The sequence below is a fragment of the Lissotriton helveticus genome, chromosome 9 (assembly GCF_964261635.1).
Source record: "Lissotriton helveticus chromosome 9, aLisHel1.1, whole genome shotgun sequence".
Taxonomy (NCBI): domain Eukaryota; kingdom Metazoa; phylum Chordata; class Amphibia; order Caudata; family Salamandridae; genus Lissotriton; species Lissotriton helveticus.
Genome location: NC_136070.1, coordinates 996,205,856 through 996,225,630, shown reverse-complemented (window position 1 = coordinate 996,225,630; position 19,775 = coordinate 996,205,856). Strand labels below are relative to the sequence as shown.

Genomic DNA, 19,775 nt, shown 5'->3' with positions numbered 1-19,775 from the left:
TGGCACACACATGCTATTAAAGTGTCTTAGATAACTCCATTATTTATGTTGTTTTTCTCTGGCAGCAGCACAGATGGGAGGAGGGCAGTCGTTAACCTACATGAATTTTTAGGTCGGGCTTGACAGTGCAATAGTCTACAGTTCTTTGCTTCCATGCAAATACATATCTCTTCCCATTCCATTTACCAGTAATGCTTGACATTAGCTTAAGATTTTATTTTCAAGCCAGACCTATTGGCATTGCCAATGCTTTTTGGCTTCCCTTTTAGCACCCCCTGCCCCTCCCCCCATCCCCTATATAGCATTACCATTCCACCAACCTGGGAAATAGCGGGTGACGCCGGTGGCACTGCCAAAGACTTGCCAGAGCAGTGAGGGATCCTCTTTCCAGTTTCTGATGAACACATCCTCCAGAGCTCTAGTCCAGTTCAGTTCATTCAGGATAACTGTAGCTGGAAGACAAAGATGGCAGGTACAGGTTGGACTCAGCTTGGCTTAACGTGTGAACAGGATCCATATTAAATTTGGAGAATACGGGTACCAGCACAAGCATGCATAACTCTGCCTTTCTTAAAGAACATATACAAAGTGTTGTATGCAAATTAATGTCAGTAGGGAGAGAAAAAGAATGGTTTGTAATAGGTCACTTTCAAAACCGGTCCCTACGTGGTCAAACCTGTAGAAGCAGTCGCAGGTTTGTAATGCATAGGGTCAGGAGCTTGAGGGGGTAGAAGAACTGTTGTGAGCCAGAATGAGGCCAGTCCACAGAATGAGGATGGACCAACCATACCAAGGGTGATTTTATAGTCATTAAGATTTGGGAAAACAATTACCTAGACTGAATTAGAAATAAATATGGCCATATGATTAGGAATATGAATATATTATTTGGTTGATGTCCTCATGGCTCAGTGGCTGGGCACATGAGTACCCATAAGGCCCAATGACAAGACGCCGTGCTGTTATTGCCAATGGAATTTGATAATGATATTATCTGATTGTTTCAAGCAAGGATGAAGTTAATGACTGGCAAGTGAGCAAGGGCTATATAGGATATTCCAGGGAAATCCTGGTCTGGGCTGTAACAAAAGGAATACCCTTTTAATTTTAAAAACGGGAAACATCCTTTTACACCGCGTGTCCTTTACGACGCTGCCATTACAACGCAAGTCATTACTACGACTTGCGCTGGATGGCGCTCTTGCTTAAGGAATACTTTATTTTTTTATTCCAAAACCTTCTCTACTGTTACATGGACTGGAGTTGGAATAGAAAATTAAATTATTCCACAATCCAGCGCCCTCCAACGCAAGTCGTTGTAACGACTTGCATTCAAGTCGTTGTAACGACTTGCATTGTGAAAACTGAGATGTCAAGTACCGCGATCAAAATGATCGCGTTGTACTGACATACATCCTTTAAAAACATCAAAATAATTGTTTTTCACCACTTATCAGCTATTTTGCATTTCTAACTGCAAGGTCGGTTTTGTAGATGTCTTTCGTCACATCATACAAAAGAGTGATTGAGAGCTGTAAAATAATGTTATATAAAACATACATTGCGTGGACAAGACAAACGTTAAATAGAAAAACCTTGACATTATTGTGCTTTTAAAGAGCACAAATATACTTGGAAAGTATAGTAAAGCTAATAAGAACCTCGACACATGTCATGGATGAACTGATGAGTCGGTACCATGAAGGTTGGTGACAAATAAGTAGTCTAGGTTGTCTGCTAGCTGCATTTGGGGCATAGGAGACATCTCTCTTTCAAAAATTCATAGACAAGTACATGGTTTCCTAAAAGCTAGAGATTTTAGGGTATGTTAACAGGTAGTTGGGTGAGTTGGTTAGACATTTGCTTAACTGTGTGATTTTTTTATGTTGGACTCCAGTCTGCACAAGACTGGACTCCCTGATTACATACTTGGAAGCAAAGGCATCAGCAACATTGGAGGATTCTACCAACAATGATACAGAGGACAAGAAGTGAAGAGGTTCATCTAAAAGGCATATGCTTGTATGCACATGGGCCAGATGTATCAAGATAGCATTTTGCGATTCCCTAATTGCGAATCACAAGGATTCACAATTAGGGAATCACAAAATGCAATGTATGAAGATGCCTAGTACACCATTTGCGATTCCTAGGGGGTCGCAAATGACCTACCTCATGAGTATTAATGAGGTAGGTTGCAATTTGCAGCCCCTAGGATTCGCAAAAATCACGGGGATGGTGGCATGCTGAGATCATCAGACCACCATGTCCGTGATTGCTCTTAGATAAAGCATTCTTCTTTTTTGTAAAGCAGCCTGTTTTCCTTAAAGGATCACAAGGTGCTTTACTTTGCGAATGGGTTACCACCCACTTGAAGTAGGTGATAAAATATGAATATTTTGCAACCGCAATTGCGGTCACCAAACATTCATACATACCGATGCGATTAGGTGTTAGGAAAGGACATCCTAAGCACACCCCTTCTTATACCGAATCGCAAAGTTAGGTTTGCTACATCGGAAAAGTCATTTTTGCGTTCGCAAACGGGCAAAAAAGGCTTGATACATATGGCCCTTAATTTCCAACCAACACTAGTTTGTTCACATGGGCAACTCTAGGTCATAAAAGATCCATATGGAGTCCCCAGATCTTCATATTTCCTTCTGTGATCTTCAACATTTTCACAGAGACACCTAGTGTGCTACTGACAGATAACAGCATTAAGATTCATCAATATGCCAATGATACACAACTGTACTTCAAAGTATCCTCTGCTTCCAACATCCAGTGCCTCAAACACTGCTTGCACATTATTCAGATCTTGATGTCCACCACCTACCTGAAGCTCAACCTAACCAAACAGAATTCCTGGTATTTGACAAGATCAATAAGCAAAACAGTACAAACCTGGCTCAATGATATGAACATGGATGGCTTTGGACCAGAAATGTCACCAAATACCAAGTCACCTGGGTTCACCTCCAACACTAATCTCACCCCCAGGGAACACATGGCCAAAAATCTAGTACATCTCGCTCATCTTAAGAAAGTCAAACTATTTCTTGCAGAATGTGACTTCTAAACTGCTGTTCAAGCCCACATGCTTCTTGTTGGTGGTAATGCCCTACTTCATGGACCCCAGATTCCATGCTGGCACCCCTTAGGAGCATCATACACACTGCAGAATATCCCATAAGGGGCCTGAAGAAATAGGATTATATCACCCCATCCTGATGGAAGTCCATTGGCTCTTCTAGCTGGGTAAACTGTGCAGAATTATTTACAAAGCTATTAGGTCCAGCACCCCTGTTTATCTTGCAGATGAGCTCACCATCTCCTGTGCATGTTGGCATACCTGCAGCCAGGACACCATTAGATTGCAGACTAAGTAGTCCATAAAAATAAAAACCATGACTGCAGGCCTTTTCCATCCTTGCACCAGAATCTACAACAACATCCCCATATCCATCAGTTCCACATCAACACAGCAAAATTTTAGTAAAGAGTGGAAGACTCAACTTCACAATGCTGTAACTGTCCACAAACCAGCTTCCGCTCCTCTTACTCATTGACGTTGTGTTCATCTTTCACCATCTACTGCACTCCACTATATTTTTATCTAGGCTCGCTCTGCATAAATACCATGTGCATACATACATACATTAGAAAAAGGACTTATGGGGCATACACCTCTCAAGACTTTAGTAAAGGACTTTCAGAAACTGTTAAGTTCCATCCTGCTAAGCATGGAAGATGACACAGGTTTCTGTGGTATTTTGTTTGATCACTTGTAACTCCCTGCTTTTTCTTGAAAGAAGTACCGGATAGAAAAAAGGAAAGTGGAAAGTGGAAAGACAAATTCCCTTCCTAAAAATCAGTTATCACTCTTTGGTATATAAATGGAAAATATCACGACTATCGCTTTAAAATAGAAAATCTGGATTATCAATACAGGAGAAGGTGAGATCAGAGGATGTTAGCCCTACCACAAAGTCAATGTAAGTTTGAGTTGCCACTCAGTTGTCTCAAAGGGACAAATCAAAAACAAGCAACATCAAGGGGGGTTTCCTGAAAGAGGGCGGGGAGGTGGAATGGTCACAAGCCCAATACTTCTAAAATGGTGTGCTCTTTACTGTCCAAGAAAGAAGGATTGGGAATACCTACCAGAAGCAGGCTACCCTACACATGGCGTGCACCATTACAAATCAGACAGAATTGGCATTATGGATTACACATACATTATTCAAATTCAAGAGAACTCCTGACTTTCATTGATGCATATCTTTATAGTCCTAAAGATTCCTTCTCATTCTAGTTCAGGGACAGACATTATGGTATGTACTCCTTCATTCGAGGCCTGGACATGTCCCAGAATATTCACAAAGATCTGGGCTTCCCAGGAAGTGATCTTCCGAAAATGAAATGAGGGGAGGATGGTCACCCCCTTACTTAAATGATTTTCTGGTCCATTCCTGTCAATTTAGCACATGCAAATGGATAGAGTGGATACAAACAGAGCACTCATGTCTTAGGTGCATATAGCACTTGATTTAGAGTCAGAAACATTATGAACATCCTCCCGTCTTTCATGTTACAAGCACATGGTACCCTATAGCGCTTGGAATACTGCAGACAGGATATCCGTTGCATTTTTAAAGGAGTAACCCATAGGCAAACTCTAAATCAGGCCCATGGTTTGCATCTGAACTTGGATATAACCCAGCTCTTTGTGGTTCAGATGGTGCACAGTGACATGGTGCACAATGGAAAAAGGCAGAGTCTGCCTACCAGATAACATAGTGGCAGAACAGACTCTTCAACTTCATCAGCTCTGGGTCAGATAGGAGGCTCCAGCTCCATCAATGATCAGACTACAATTGAAAATATTTTCAGGATTTCTGGTAACTTGGGCAAAACTACACCTTGTATTTCAACTATAACTTAACAAAAGGAGTGCCTCTGCTTTCCCTGCTGATATCCAAAGCTCTAATCTGAAAACATCAGGTGGGGCAAGTATAAGTCAATGCACAGAATACCAATGCTAAATAGTCTTCAATTAACTTCAAGCCTCTTTGATCCACTACCAGACTCTCCCTTTTCCTTTATTTAACTCCTACAGGTTCCCGCTTTACCCTTTTATGATATTTTTTCCATCTTTCTCTTCCTCTGTCGTTCTGTTTTTTTTCGGTATTTTGCTCAGTGTTGCAGAAAAATGAGTGCCGGTCCCCAAAAATGAGTGGCACGCAGGCTCAAATTAAGTACTGTGCAGAGCACTCCAGAAATAAAGATATGCATGAAGAAACCTAAAATTCATCCAACTAGAAAGAGCTTGCAGCAGTAGCAAAGGATATTACTGAATTTAAAATGAGTTGCTGAAGCAAATTCCGAAAACAATGTAGCAAGACTCACCTAAAAGCATAAGATACGGGTCTTGCCTGGTCTGGAATTGAGCATAGATCAATGGACAAACATACATGCTTAGTGCCTTGAGATTATTTCTATATGAATGCTAGACTATCGAAATGATTTATAAATTTGTATAGCGTGTGTATGCCCGAGGGTGTCTTGGCGCTGGAATTGGCAGGCCGTGTGAGTAGGCGGGGTCGAGTGATGCTCGTATGACATTCCAGCAGAATCAGTTGGAAAATAGTCATGTTTTCAGTAGTCTTCTAAAGGACATGAGAGACGTACTGCTCTTTATCGAAATTGGCAGGAGGTTCCAGGTTTTTGCTGTCCCCAACAGGAAGCTTTGGGCTCCCCAGCGAACCAGCTTAAACATCTAAACGATAACTTTTTCTCATCATAAGATGCTTTCAGAGCTCACATCACACAACCTTTTCACATCTGTACATTATGCTTGGAAATATGTTCTGGACTACTGTGCTTCCAACCAGAAATCTATTCTTCCTCTGGTGTACACATCTGTAGGAACAATGGCTGTGAGAGGTGGAGGTTATGATATGCCTGCAACCTCCAGATCTACCTTATTTCATCCTAATGCTCTCTTATGCAAACACCTAATGAGAATTAAGGGGTTAAGGGACCTTTACAAAAAACAGTTTCTTTATGGCTAGGTATATCTTGGTTTCCCTTCCTTAGCAACTATAAGCAGGAAGTGAGTTCTTCTCTGCATGCTCTGAGGTCGCAGACCCCCAGGGATAATCTCTGAAATGGCTGCATTATTGGCCTGCAGCATGATAGACTGGCTCTTCAGCAGTAGACTACCAGAGGACTTCCTTTCAAAGGGTTCTCAGAGTGGGGACATTTATTCTTGGGTGGGTGAGGTGACTGTGATATGTCTATTCCGCCACAGTAGGTTCAAAATGTGTCTAGTGTTCTTAACACCTGTTGTCAATGTTTAATGTGTGGAGCACCCTGGAACTGTCAGCTGCAGTGTTGCTATAAGCCCAACCTCAAGGTTGGCTGTGGGAAATGTAATCATTGGGTTGGGTGACTACCCACCTCAAGGAAAAATCTAAATCCTTGTCAGGGTGAACTCTGAGTCACTAAATTAGCCTGAGCTCAACCGTCTGGTAGTGATGGCACAGACCAGACAGGCTTAACTTAGGGCAATGTGTGAAGTGTTTATGCGGAGCCCAAACAGTAATAAGGTGGAAACGCAACACCAAAATGACAAAAAAGAACTGGAGATATGAATTTTTAAAGATTTAGGAACAGCACCAAGAAGCACAAATTGCCAATGATAGTAAATGATCACGGTAGGCCTGGGAACTCGGCACAATTTAATGCTGACTGCGATGGAACATTAGTTGAACACACCAATCAGCGTCGTCCTGGTCATAGATTTTACCTACTTACTTTAGTCCTTTAAGTCTCAAGCCATACAATGAGTACACAATAAAAGCCCTCCAGAAGATCAGTGGAGGCACATAGAGTTTCACAGGGTCTCAGGGAGAGCTAAAAAATCAGGGCCAAGTCCGGGTTCAGATGCCATTGTTGTATGGGTAATTGCAACAAAAGGCCTCTTGTAGTCTGTTGTGTCCCTACAGCTTTACTAGGAGTTCAACGTTATGTCCCTTGGAGTGCACGAATTTGTCCTGCGTACAAGAGTCCTCCAGGGGAAACAGTCAGAACAACGCAGGCAGAGTCACGCATGTTCCGACTACGCAAGCGGTACCAGCCTTGCCTTAACCACTCATATGCCTTAACCATGCATATGTGTGGTTAAGGCAGTGGGCGGTCTAGCTGCTGGCTGCAGCGCGGTGGAAGCAGGAAGAGAGGACGGGGTGAGTTAAGTGGGGCTGGGGCTGGGTTTGATCGAAGTAGTTTGCATGGGTTGGGGTGGTAGTTTTCAGGGCTGCTGGATCATTTACAGGGCTGGGGGGTCGTTTTCAGGTCTGAGGAGGGGAGTCGGGTGGTTTCAGGACTGGGGAGAGCCAGTAGTTTTTGGGGCTGGGGGTTGTTTCAATTTGTTTTCAGGGCTGGGGGAGGTTCAGGGTTATTTTCAGGGCTGGGGAATGGGGTAGGTTTAGGGGCTGGGGGATGTTGGGGGTTGTTTTCAGGGCGGGTAGGGTCGGGGTCGTTTTTTAGTGCTGGAGGAGGGTTGGAGTAGTTTTGTTAATTAGGGGTTAGAGTATTAGGCCTAAAGGCAGCGGAAGGGGTCAGGATAGTTTTCAGGACTGGGGAGGTTGGGGTAGTTTCCAGACGGGGGTGTCAGGGTAGTGCTATTACCCAATTTTATGGTTCCAAAGTGTCGACATTGGAATGATTAAAAGCTGAGGTGGCAGTACAGCAAACTGATTGTGTAGCATGCGGGACACACAAACAGATGTCAGCAGTGAGTGCTTTACTCATTCCACCATCTTGTCTGTCTTAAGATTTCATAATGGATGTGGTCCATGTGATGAAAGCTATATGGTATGGGAAGAGAGGAATCCTCAGAGTGCTCTAGATGCATGCCAAAAATGTACCCCGTTGAAGTTATGAGAATTGGAAGCACCAACACACCCTACCGCCTCATTTAAAGTGCTGTGATAAGCATTATACCAACAGAAATTAGCAATAACCTGATGACCGCATATTTGCCCATTCCACAGAATTAAATTTGATTAAGAATTTCTGATTCACATTACAGTAATACTATAAAGGGCTTTTACCAGAACAAGTTTGTCTGTGGATCCCGCTCACAGAAGCAGCTTCCTTGTGCCAGGAAAGAGATATAAACACTGCATAAGAAAGACTACCTGCAAAGTAGGGTTCGCTGAACGAATGGGTTAACTTGAATAAAGCTATGGTTATGTTGAAATACAAAGCAAAACCAAAGGGGACGATGGACGGAATGTTGAACATTGCAAGCACTCACCCCAGCCAGCTGATCTGGGTTTAATCATCATCATTCTTTAGCTCACTCCGCCACCCCAGTTCAGACATGGCCATATGTAAATCAGTCTGACCCTGTGCCTCATGGGAACATTCCGAAAGCAAAAACAACAAGTGATGGACTAAATGTGGATCAATGTCACACACTCCCCCAGTCAAAAGATCTGGGCCCAAATCCATCGTTTTTTTGCACTCCACACTACCCTGGGTTAGACAATGGCGATATGCAAATCAGCTCTGACCCTGTTGCCCCATGGGAACAGTCCAGTCCGAACTACAAAAGCCATGTCCTTCCCAGAACGGAATCAAGCATCCGAGGACCGGACCGGTTTCGAGGTAACACCTCTCTTCAGCCCGGCTAGCTTGACTCCAAGTGGTGTGGAGTGCCTGGGACCCACGTCTGGGCATCCCCAGCGCACTTAGGGCGGCAATTGCAAAAACAACAAGTGATGGACTAAATGTGGATCAATGTCACACACTCCCCCAGTCAAAAGATCTGGGCCCAAATCCATCGTTTTTTTGCACTCCACACCACCCTGGGTTAGACAATGGCGATATGCAAATCAGCTCTGACCCTGTTGCCCCATGGGAACAGTCCAGTCCGAACTACAAAAGCCATGTCCTTCCCAGAACGGAATCAAGCATCCGAGGACTGGACCGGTTTCGAGGTAACACCTCTCTTCAGCCCGGCTAGCTTGACTCCAAGTGGGAACATTCCAGCCCGAACTGCCAAGTCATGTCTTCCCTGGACTGAAAACAAGCATCCTGGGACCGGTTTCTGGCTAATCAGCCATCATCAGCCAGGTGAGCTTGAATCCAGTGGCAAAGTGAGGAAGGGACCCACGTCTGGGCATACCCTGCCAACTATGTTGAAATAAAAACATCCTGGATCCCCATTCTTAATAAACAATATATGTGGCCATGGCAGCCAACTATGAATTGGAGGTGTTGGAATGGATCCAGGGGTTGGTATGACACTATGCTGGTCGAGGAAATAAATAGAGGACAATACACAAAACGTTCACTTTAAAATGGAAGCGGCAACAAGGAGTCCCCACTCGCGACCAGCAAGCAGGAAGGCCCTCCCGTGGAAGGTGCTGGAAGTAACAAAGAAGTTGGTAACAAAAAAAATGCAACTTCAGTGATGAAAAAACAGTGCTTAATTTAAGCCGGTACTTAATTCCCAGCACTTATGACAGTTTACCACATGGTGGTGCTATTTGTCTAGTATTGAGGAGTGCCCACAAACACTGTATTTAAAAACTTAATAAAGAATAAAAAATGAATATCAGCTGTCAAGGCCATTTTTATAGCTATGAATTGCCTAGAGTAGTGTGAATTACCACACTTGTAGGCCTATGATGGTTAGTAGTTGTGTTGGTACAGCATTGCCTCCGCTGGCAGGGGCAATGAGTGATGCAAGTTGCAGTGGACTCCTGAGCAGGGCACTCTCACTTACTTATCGACAATCTTTGGAATTAACCTTTAAAAAGAAGTACTACAGCTTTGAACTGGTTTTTTTCCGTCATTTCCAATTATAAAATATAAACGATAAGACTATGGCATTCGAAAAAGAACAGAGCATTTTTTTCGTGTAAGGAATGGCTGGAGACAGATCTAGCAAAGTTAAATTCCAGAGCGCCGCTCCGTGTAATCCAGCAAACAAAATCCAGTAAGTATTGGTTAAAAGAGGTGGCAAATTCCCGGCGGTGGTAAAGAAATAGCACTTAAAGGCTACGCGAAAGCGAAGGAAAAAAATACGAGATATTAATACCTTCCAGGCCTGAGGGAAACTGCTCCCCCACTGAGAAACGGATGGGAAATCTTTATGAATAAGCGCTCCCAGCTCCCCCCCCCCCCCCCCACCTCTTCTGCGCCAGCAGTGGTCGCTTCCTTTAATCGAGTGCCTGGCGGTAGAAGCAGGCTTCTGAGAAGACAATGTACGGCCTCTTTCTCAGGTTGCGGATTACTGCGATGTATTTGGCTGTCAAGAGAGCGTTTAATAGAGTGTGCATTAAAGCAAGGCGGCAGTGTGCATCATTTTAATACACATGGAAGGGACGTAACTAGCAGGGCACAAGTCCTAAAAAAGTAGTGGGGGGACGCTGACGTCACGACAGGAAGTGACGTCACGAAAGGTCGCTTGCACCATCAGACTCATTGCCTACCCTCGCTCACACCTTAAGTGCGATTGCATCAGAGAAGCCAGCGCATGAGCAGCGTTCTGATTGAGCTCCGATCTCGCCCCAGAGAGGCCAAAGAGTGAATGTGTGGCTCCATTTGCTCCAGTTATCGAGCTCCCGATAAAATAAGTGGGAGACACCGTCCACCCGCGTGGTACCCCCACTCGAGCCCTGGTAACTAGGGTGACAAGATGTCTCCGTGTCACTGAGATACCACCCTTCCGTTCCTGCACTTTGCTTTTACATATCCTTATGATCAGGTCTGTAGGTCCTATCGGTTCAATTAAAATGAAGGAAGACCACAACTCTAAGAATTCACTAATAAACGAAATCAAAACCCATAAGTGGCAAACACGTGTGTCCTGGTGACATTGAGTCATCTGGTTAGCCTAGACAGAGCTGCCAAGTTTCCTAGGTCCAAGGATAACTAGCTGCTCCGGTCCAAGATTTTTTTTTTTTTTTGCATCTACATTTATTAATTATGCTTAGACCATTTTTTAAACCAGGACTAAAAGTACCAGATTAAAAAGAAACAAACGCGGACCGGAGCAACTAGCCATCACGGACCTGGGAAATATGCCAGGCAGATCTGCCAACTTACACGGTGCCACTGTGTGACACACGATATCGGCTCTCATCACACGGTCTCCCGTTGAGGAGTTGATATCACACGGTGGCAGGGAAGACAAGCTGAAAAACACTGTTAAAAGTGTTGATGCCCATTAAGGGGTGTGAAAACACCCCAGGACATTGGCAACTGCCTCAGCAAGCTTTTTTTGTTTTTGCGCGGAGGAGACTTGAGTGCAGGGTGGGATTCAAAAGTGCCTGGTAGGTACTTCTCAGCAATAGGCCCCGCCCTATTCTTCACTACACACTTGACATACTTTTCGTCACTGAAATGTGGACGATTTTATATGTAGCCCTATATCTGACGAACGTGTTCATATTGATTCTAAAATTATTATCGTGTGATAAAATTATTATGACTATCAAATTGAAGTGTAGGAGTAGCTGACAGAAGACTTTGGAAACAGAGAGTAAAGTCAATAGCAGTTTACTTCCAAAGATAAACAGCCTGATTCATGAAGCTAAATTGCACTCGCAAAGGGCAAGATTCTCAGAATCTTGCCTTTTGCGAGTGCAATTTTTGCATTTGGGATTCATCATCCCAAATGCAAAATTCGCTATTAAAGAATTCGCACATTTGCGAAGAATTGCATTTAAGGAACCTCTATTTGAGATTCCTTAAATGCAATTCATGAATCATTTTAAAATTGCGAAATCGTTATTTTGAGCCGCTATTTACCGCGAGGTCAGACCTCGTGGTAAATAGCAAAAACTTAGAAAAATGCATTTAAATGCATTTTTCTAAGTTGCATGTTACACACACACATGTCCTTTGGACATGTGTGTGCGCAACACCAATGTAGATTACATTTCAGGGGTGCTACAGGGTGTCCTTTGGACATCCCTGGCACCCTTGAAATCGCATCCTTATTTGCGATTAGCAAATTGCTAATCGCAAATAAGGAATAACTCCCCATGCATTCCTATGGGCCTGTAGGCCCATAGGAATGCATGGGGAGGTATTCCTTATTTGCGATTAGCAATTTGCTACTCGCAAATAAGGAACATGTAGGAATCGCAATATTTTTTGCAATTCCTACATGAATCCCGTTTTGCAAGTCCTTAATAGCGATTCCTTATGAATCGCTATTAAAGACTCGCAAAACGGGTCTTTGATGAATCAGGCTGAATGTTCCCAGTACAGGGACCCACAGCTATCGCCAGTTGCTCAGGAGAAAGTCCAGAAGATCTGACCTTTCTCCTAGCAACTGGAGATAGATTCCAGAATGGAACATAAAGCACAATGAACGGAACATAGAAGAAATACTAAATTATAGTATAGATACAATAACAGTAAAAGGAAACTTAACAAAACACTACATCATCTTCCCCCTTATAAAAGAAAATGAAGATAAATCATAATCATCAAAACGTGAAGGTAATTTAGAGACTCTTTTAGAGAGAACAGGTTCTAACACAAATTAATCAATCATGTCTGAAAACTGTGAACACTGGGATGTAGATCCTTGGGAAACAGGAGCAGACAGCATAGAATCACAAGGAACAACCTGTTCTTTATGTAAAGATTGTGAAATAACACTGGCATCAGCAGATTGGGATGATGGTCATGTTGGAATCATTACAAATGTGCATAGTAGGTGACATATCATGGGAACACGAATCAACTGATTTAGCTTTATAGAGAATAGAGTCATTAACAACAAGAGTATGTGATTTAAGATAAATCTCTTTCTGAATGTTCGAAATGGGTACTAAATTTTGTTTATTCCACCACCCTCTCCCTTGTAAAAGAACAGAACTCTTACTGACCCGCTCAATTTCACAAGGAGAGGATAATATAGATTCCCCATTGGTGGCTATCACATGTTTCTTGATGAGAACCCATGACCCAACCAGAAAACCTCTTTCTGATACATGCTTAGAAGAGCAAAGAATCGGCTTGAGAGGGCTCGTGCAGAAGCAGGATTTGGCTCGAGAAGGCACGTGGGGGAGCAGAATTGGGAGGAACAATGAATCCCCTTGCGAAGGCTGACGCGGCAACAGGATTCAAAGGCAGCGTTAATATTTGAAAAAATAGTGGTAAGATTGCTGATAATAAGTCTTTGCTTACAAATAAATGTCACACACCTGAACAAGGAGGGGAAAACCCTCAAGTAGTGAAAATACTCGCCAAGAAGCAGGCGAAATGAAGGTAGAAGCTGGTGGGTCCGGAGGCAGGAACAGCGAAGAAGTAGTAGGAACCAAAGTCAGCACTACCCAACTCCTGGCAACAAATGAAGTGTCGGAGTAGCTGACAGAAGACTCTGGAAACGGAGAGTAGGTCCAATAGGAGTTATTTCCAAAGATTAAGTTCCCAGTACAGGGACCCACAGCTACAGCCAGTTGCTGAAATGAAAGTCCAGAAGATCTGGCCTTTCTCCTAGCAACTGGAGATAGATTCCAGAATGGAACATAAAGCACAATGAATGCAACATAGAAGAAATACTAAACTATAGTACAAATACAATAAATGGAAACTTATACAAAACACTACACAAATGTGGATGTATTTTATTAATATGTATTTTACACATTTTTATGCAGGCTTACTTTTACGGTTGTATAATCAGCCGAATAAAGATATATAAAATAAAAAGCAAAGGTTCTAAAACTATTCAGCTTGATCGGGATGGAAAGCTTAGTGGATGGTGGGTTGTTGCGCCATTATTTTTTGTGACTCCCTCCTATGGAAAAAAAAGCCGCCAACCTTTGGCATTCAACAGGCGGATTTTTGGTGAGTGCCCTCCGCGATATGCACATTTCATTTGATTTACTCTACCACCCCTTAGATATTCGTATTGCCTCACCCTGTCTTTAAATAAATACTTTTATTAGGGGACTTAAATCTCTGGTAGGAAATGTAGGATGCCCATCAAAACATACCTTTTGTAACTGTTAACTATTGCAGTCCATATAACTAATTAAGCAGTCAAATAGCGCCAAGAAGTCACAACAAACTAACGTTGCGCTACACAAATATCGTTACCATAATGAAGGCAGTGCTTGAAGTCACAAGTAACATCAGCTTTACAAATATCATTACCATTATGATGCCAATGTGTGATGCCACAGGCAACATGGCAGGGTCAGGTGCATGGTTCATACTGCAAATGGCCTACTGAGTGAGGACTACAGGGACACGCGTAGAAGGCCCCCAGTTTAAGCCTGGGCATGGCTTTAAAGTGGTATCTTTCAGAGGAGGGAGTAGAAAACGTGCAAAAGAGGAGGTAAAATGGAAGAAAAAAAGTGAGAAGATGTGAGAAGTGAAAAAAAGGCCTCAGATGCTAAAGAAGTTGAGACTCTGGGGCCTCCTCATAATCTCACAGATGGTAGGCCCGTCCTATCCGGCTCCAGAGTCCAGCGCCTACATTTGGCACAGGTAAATAAATAAAGTAACCCGGCTGTGAGTGAATGGAGCATGTTGACATTAGCTACTCGCATGATGACTTCTCACCCAACCTTTGGTTGACAGAACTAACTATGTGCATCCGCCATTTTGTTCTGTGATGTTCTTCTCCTGAGCGCCTCCGCCCGGCCATATTCCAGGCAGAGCAGACGAAACCGCGGCCTAACTTCAGGAAATGGCAGGCGGCAGCTACAGATATTAAAACATGAAAAAAGTGGCAGGGAGATATCACATGCCGGGAACGCCGGAGCGAATCGCCACGGGGTGAGCCCCTGAGAGCGGCGGCAGATGGGAATTAATTGACTCCGTCCCCCAAAGGCGGCGTTGGAAGTTCTGCTCCGTGAGGCATCCTGGGGAGGGGGGAGAAGCAGCTAACATGTCCCTTCGGGAGGTCCCCTCCCACTCAATATTCATGATGGGCCTCGCGGAGCACGCAAAGCAATTAAGGCGAGGGGTGAGCCTCGGCGTCTTAATATTTCTGCGGTTAGGGCGAAGCGATAAGCAATCCACATTCATCATTAATCAAATCTCACCGGGGCGTGACGGAGTAGCGCGCGGAGCGGCGCTCCGCCTCGACCTGCCTCGGCGGTGGAGCGCCCCACCCAGTCTGTCGGGGTGTCTGGTGGCATTAATGGGACCGTCAAGCACTGACTTTGCTATGTTGCAGGAAGAACGGCAGGTGCGAAGTTTCAGGGCTACGGGACATATGCGGCCGAGAAAGGCCACATTAAGGATAGACTGAATTATTTGGCCAAAAAAAAGCAAATTAAGCGGCATGCAGCCAGATTCATCATTGTCCCGTTTTGGGAGTCCTTAATAGCGATTATTAAGGAATCGCTATTAAGGACTTGCAAAACGGTATTCATGTAGAAATCGCAAAAAAAATCGCGATTCCTAAAGCTTCCTTATTTGCGATTAGCAAATTGCTAATCGCAAATAAGGAATAACTCCCCATTCATTCCTATGGGCCTAATGAATGGGGAGTTATTCCTTATTTGCGATTAGCAATTTGTTAATCGCAAATAAGGATGCGATTTCAAGGGTGCCAGGGGTGTCCAAAGGACACCCTGTAGCACCCCTGAAATGGAAATGTAGCCTGATGTTGCGCACACACATGTCCAAAGGACATGTGTGTGTGTAACATACCACTTAGAAAAATGCACTAAAGTGCTTTTTTCTAAGTGTTCGCTATTTACCACGAAGTCAGACTTCGCGGTAAATAGCGGCCGGAAATTGCGAATTCGCAAATTTTAAAAGTGTCATGAATTGCATTTTAGGAATCTCAAATAGAGATTCCTTAAATGCTATTCCTCGCTAAATTGCGAATTCTGTATTAGCGATTTTTGCATTTGGGATGATGAATCCCAAATGCAAAAATTGCGCTCGCAAGTTCGGCCAGTTTTGCGGTAGTATGACTTTATTATTTGGCCATTTTTACACATAGTAACACTGTATGGGAAATGATTTCACCCTATTAGTACCACTTTAACACGCAAATACGGCAATAAGCAATTGAAAAATAAACAGTCTACCGTTGCAAAGGGCTTTCTACTGCATGGGCACACCTGTTGCCATGTTTTCATTAACTTTTGATCCGTTTAAGGAAGAAACAGTTTTTGGGGTTAAAATCTGCCGATTATGCCTCACACGATGTATTATTATGTGGCAAATACAGCAAATCCATGTCTGAGGCCGCACAATCGCATAATTCTAGCACCCCTGACTATTATAGTTTGCGGCTGGATTGGCATCTGGAGCATGGTACACCGATGAGTAGTATATGAGGATGGAACCCTCCTCCGTGTCGGGGGCGTAGCTAGCAACAGTGCACCAGGTGCAGTGGCACCAATGCCCAGAGGCGTGAGGGGTCCACCAAACCCTGATAATTGCTATATTTTATTAACTATACAAATGTTAGGATGCCCATTTTCACTGCCTAACCTTACTACACCACTGCTTCTTGTACTACACAGCAGCTTTTATCTTTTCCAGTATTCTATAAACCCATGCTCTATGCTAAATGACTTCTTTTTAGAAGCAATTTCAAATGCATCAAAAAAGGGTGTCACGACATTCTCAGCTCTGGGGCAGGAGCCAGGAATGCCCTTGTCTTGTTTTTAATAAAGAAACCAATCGCTCTGACCTTTCAATATTGTATTTAAACAATCTGTTTAACTGACGGCACTTGCTGGCTGTATCTGTAACAGGGGTTTAATCTGTGACGTGCTCTTTTCCCCTTGTAGCGCCAAAAGACCTTTTGTTGAAGGTGAACGCTCGCGCTCGATACAAACCCGTGTAGATACGACGCAGGCCTAGGCTTGGTGGGCATTGGTTCGCTGCCATGCATGACCCGTGTGTATACAAGGAAACCTTTATTGTTGTTACTCTCTGAGAATGTTCTAGAAATGCACATTTTTATGACCTGACGGAGGGAGTCTAATCTGTTCAAGTACATTTGTTATACTAGGAAAGTTTAAAGCCCATAATTGCTGGATCAGTCCCAGATTTTCTGGCGAAATATTGGTTATTTTCATAAAATTATCGGGTATTACATGAAATACGTTTCACCGGTACTTCAAGTGACTCCAAAAACAAAAAGGTATAGTTCGCTCAAAGAAGTCATGCAACAAACGTGCAAGAATCTTGCTCAAGGAGAAAATGTCTCCCAGTAAGACATTTTCTAATCGAATCGATCTCCTGTGCGCAAAAATCATGCACAATGTTGTGATATGTGAAATGATGGAACATACACATATTTTGTACAATGCGGAAATAAGGAATTTGCTAGATTATGCAGACATTTTGGGCATTCCTAACCGTTGTCTGTGTGAACCTTTTCAATTAGAATCTTTGTATTTAAAGGTATATCCCTTGAATGTCCAGAAAATGTGGCATGGATCCATAACCTTGGGCGCCCGTTTGAAATGTCTGCATTATATTCTCTTCCATGCAATATTAATAATTACCACATATTTTGCATTTTTTGGTAGTATTTAGAACATACTCACATGTGTTTTGTTTAAAATTGTTCATCATATAAAGATGGATCAAAGTCATTAATACACTAATACACACTGTATTTGAAATACAAATACCATAGTGCCTCTAAACTTGACAACTGACCCACGTCCATTTAAGTAGGACATGACCGCTTAATTATACATGTGTGAGTGTATGGTTAGTAGGAAAAAATGACTTTGGCTGTCTTTAAAAGTGCCCGTCAAAGAGATGGACGAAGTAAAGGTTTTATCAAGAACATGCACCTTTGGAAGCCACTGAGGAGGTTGTGATCAGTAAATTGTTGATAATTTGTACATCGACTATCGCAAAAAGAGACTCAAGGCCTTGTAGAAAAGTGGTAAAGCATGGAGATCCTGATCCTTCAGATGGTTGGGCTGACAGGATTTACAGAGATATCTTAAATTTCCGATGGCTCATGATGAAATTGAAACATAATAATTGCCAGGATGCATGCAATGTATATTACTCTGTAAAATGCTGGTCATATGTGATGCAAACTTTCTTATCTGACTATTGTAAGGCTGTATTTTCAATAAAAAGAATTCTGGAAAAAAAAGTTTTCCATTGGCTCTGTTCTTGTTTCTGATGAGTTTCAGGAAGAGAGTTGACTACCTTAGCAGCTTGGACCAAAAAGGATCTTGCGCACCGATGGATATATCTTCATTTGAGAATCACAAGTCCAGGATCTGCTTAGGAGCGGACAGCACAAGCTAGTAAGGTTAGAGCGAAGAAATGCTTGGTGGGACCTGCAGTGTGTCTTGAACTGTATCTGTGGATGGATGGACAGCCAGTTCTTGTTCCTCAACAACATAGACGTCCTGTTCTCTATTACAGATTCCCTGCAGACCGTCAATGAAACAAGGCCAAAAAGCAAAAAGAAGCTCAATTTCCACAGTACTGGCAATGATAACCACACTGCCTCCTAACAGGAATGAAAACTATTGAGTAGAGTCTCCGGAACGTAAGATATTCATCAAATCTGCTGGACACTGCTACAATAAGGGCATCCAAAGTACGCCCAAGTTGACCATGATTGCCAGAATCCTCACAATCGACATTGGTTTAGGGTATGGACCCATACTGAGAGCAAGAGTCAGACACCCCAAGATGTGAATACAGGGACTTATGAGATGCATCTTAGACATGCTTAAGTTTAGATTAAAGAATGTGTAAGGCACTATGAACTGGGTATCTACTTGTGTTTAAGAAACAGCAGTAAGTACACCTCAGTGTAGAACAGTAGAAGCTCTGCCCCTCTTAAAGCCCATAGGTTTCCTTCCTTTACCAACATTTGCAAATCCACAAACATTGTGGTTTAGCAATTTGAAAAAGTGTGTGCACTTCAAGGCATTGTTCTGTGTAGATGGGTATTACTACTATTGCACATTTCACCTTTGGTTACCAAGACAGAAAACTAATGGGAAACACTACTGAAGTCATACCTGAGTGCAGAATGTTGGTACTACCATATCAGCCATGTAGACCCGAAGCATTTTAGTTACTACAGATATACTTTTAGATCAGTTTAACTTTAGTTTCCAACCCTGCAAGCACATTACCAAGTAGAGATATAAATTCAAGGGAAGCAATAACTTAGGTTATCCCAAGCATAGGAAGGGCAACACGGCCTAGGGGAGCATCTGCGACTGAGTTCGCCCCCAAGCTCAAACCCATGTTTGCAAAATGTATATTGATGACCCACGTGGCAACTTTACACATCTCAGAAAAAACTACAATCTTTACTTTAATAGACTGAGCATGAGTATACTAAGACAATTTGTCTTTTTATAAGTACCAGCAACAGGTTTGAACAGAATACCATAGTACAGGAGTTTTCGGGCTGCCAACTGTATCTTCCAGGTATGCTTTCACTGAAAGTCAGAAACAGCTGAGCAGCATTACTACATCACAATGTTCAGTTTATGTAAAATCTCAGGGAACGTCTTGCCTCAAGACTTTTTAACCTATCATCAGTCGAAAGAAGTCTGATAGACAGCAATGGATATGTTAAGTACTTTTACGTACACCATATTACATTCACTCTGGTAAAAGCATATATGTCTTTAAAACCAAGTTGGAAGATCACTCTATCATTAGGTCATCTAAGTCAAAATCTTCAAATCACTGGAAAGAATAGTTTGAATGATCTGCTTATGATAACTGGAAGCAATTCTTTTTCCTTCCGGAAAGAAAGATAA

At 42.8% G+C, this 19,775-nt stretch overlaps 1 protein-coding gene across 1 annotated transcript in view; it reads right to left on the bottom strand.

Moving 5' to 3' along the window:
- Positions 1-19,775, bottom strand: part of CACNA2D2 (calcium voltage-gated channel auxiliary subunit alpha2delta 2) — a 1,696,410-nt gene that overhangs the window by 466,321 nt on the left and 1,210,314 nt on the right. The window contains exon 7 of the mRNA XM_078661304.1: positions 321-452. Coding sequence (XP_078517430.1) covers positions 321-452 — 132 coding nt within the window. The remainder of the gene's footprint in view (positions 1-320; positions 453-19,775) is intronic.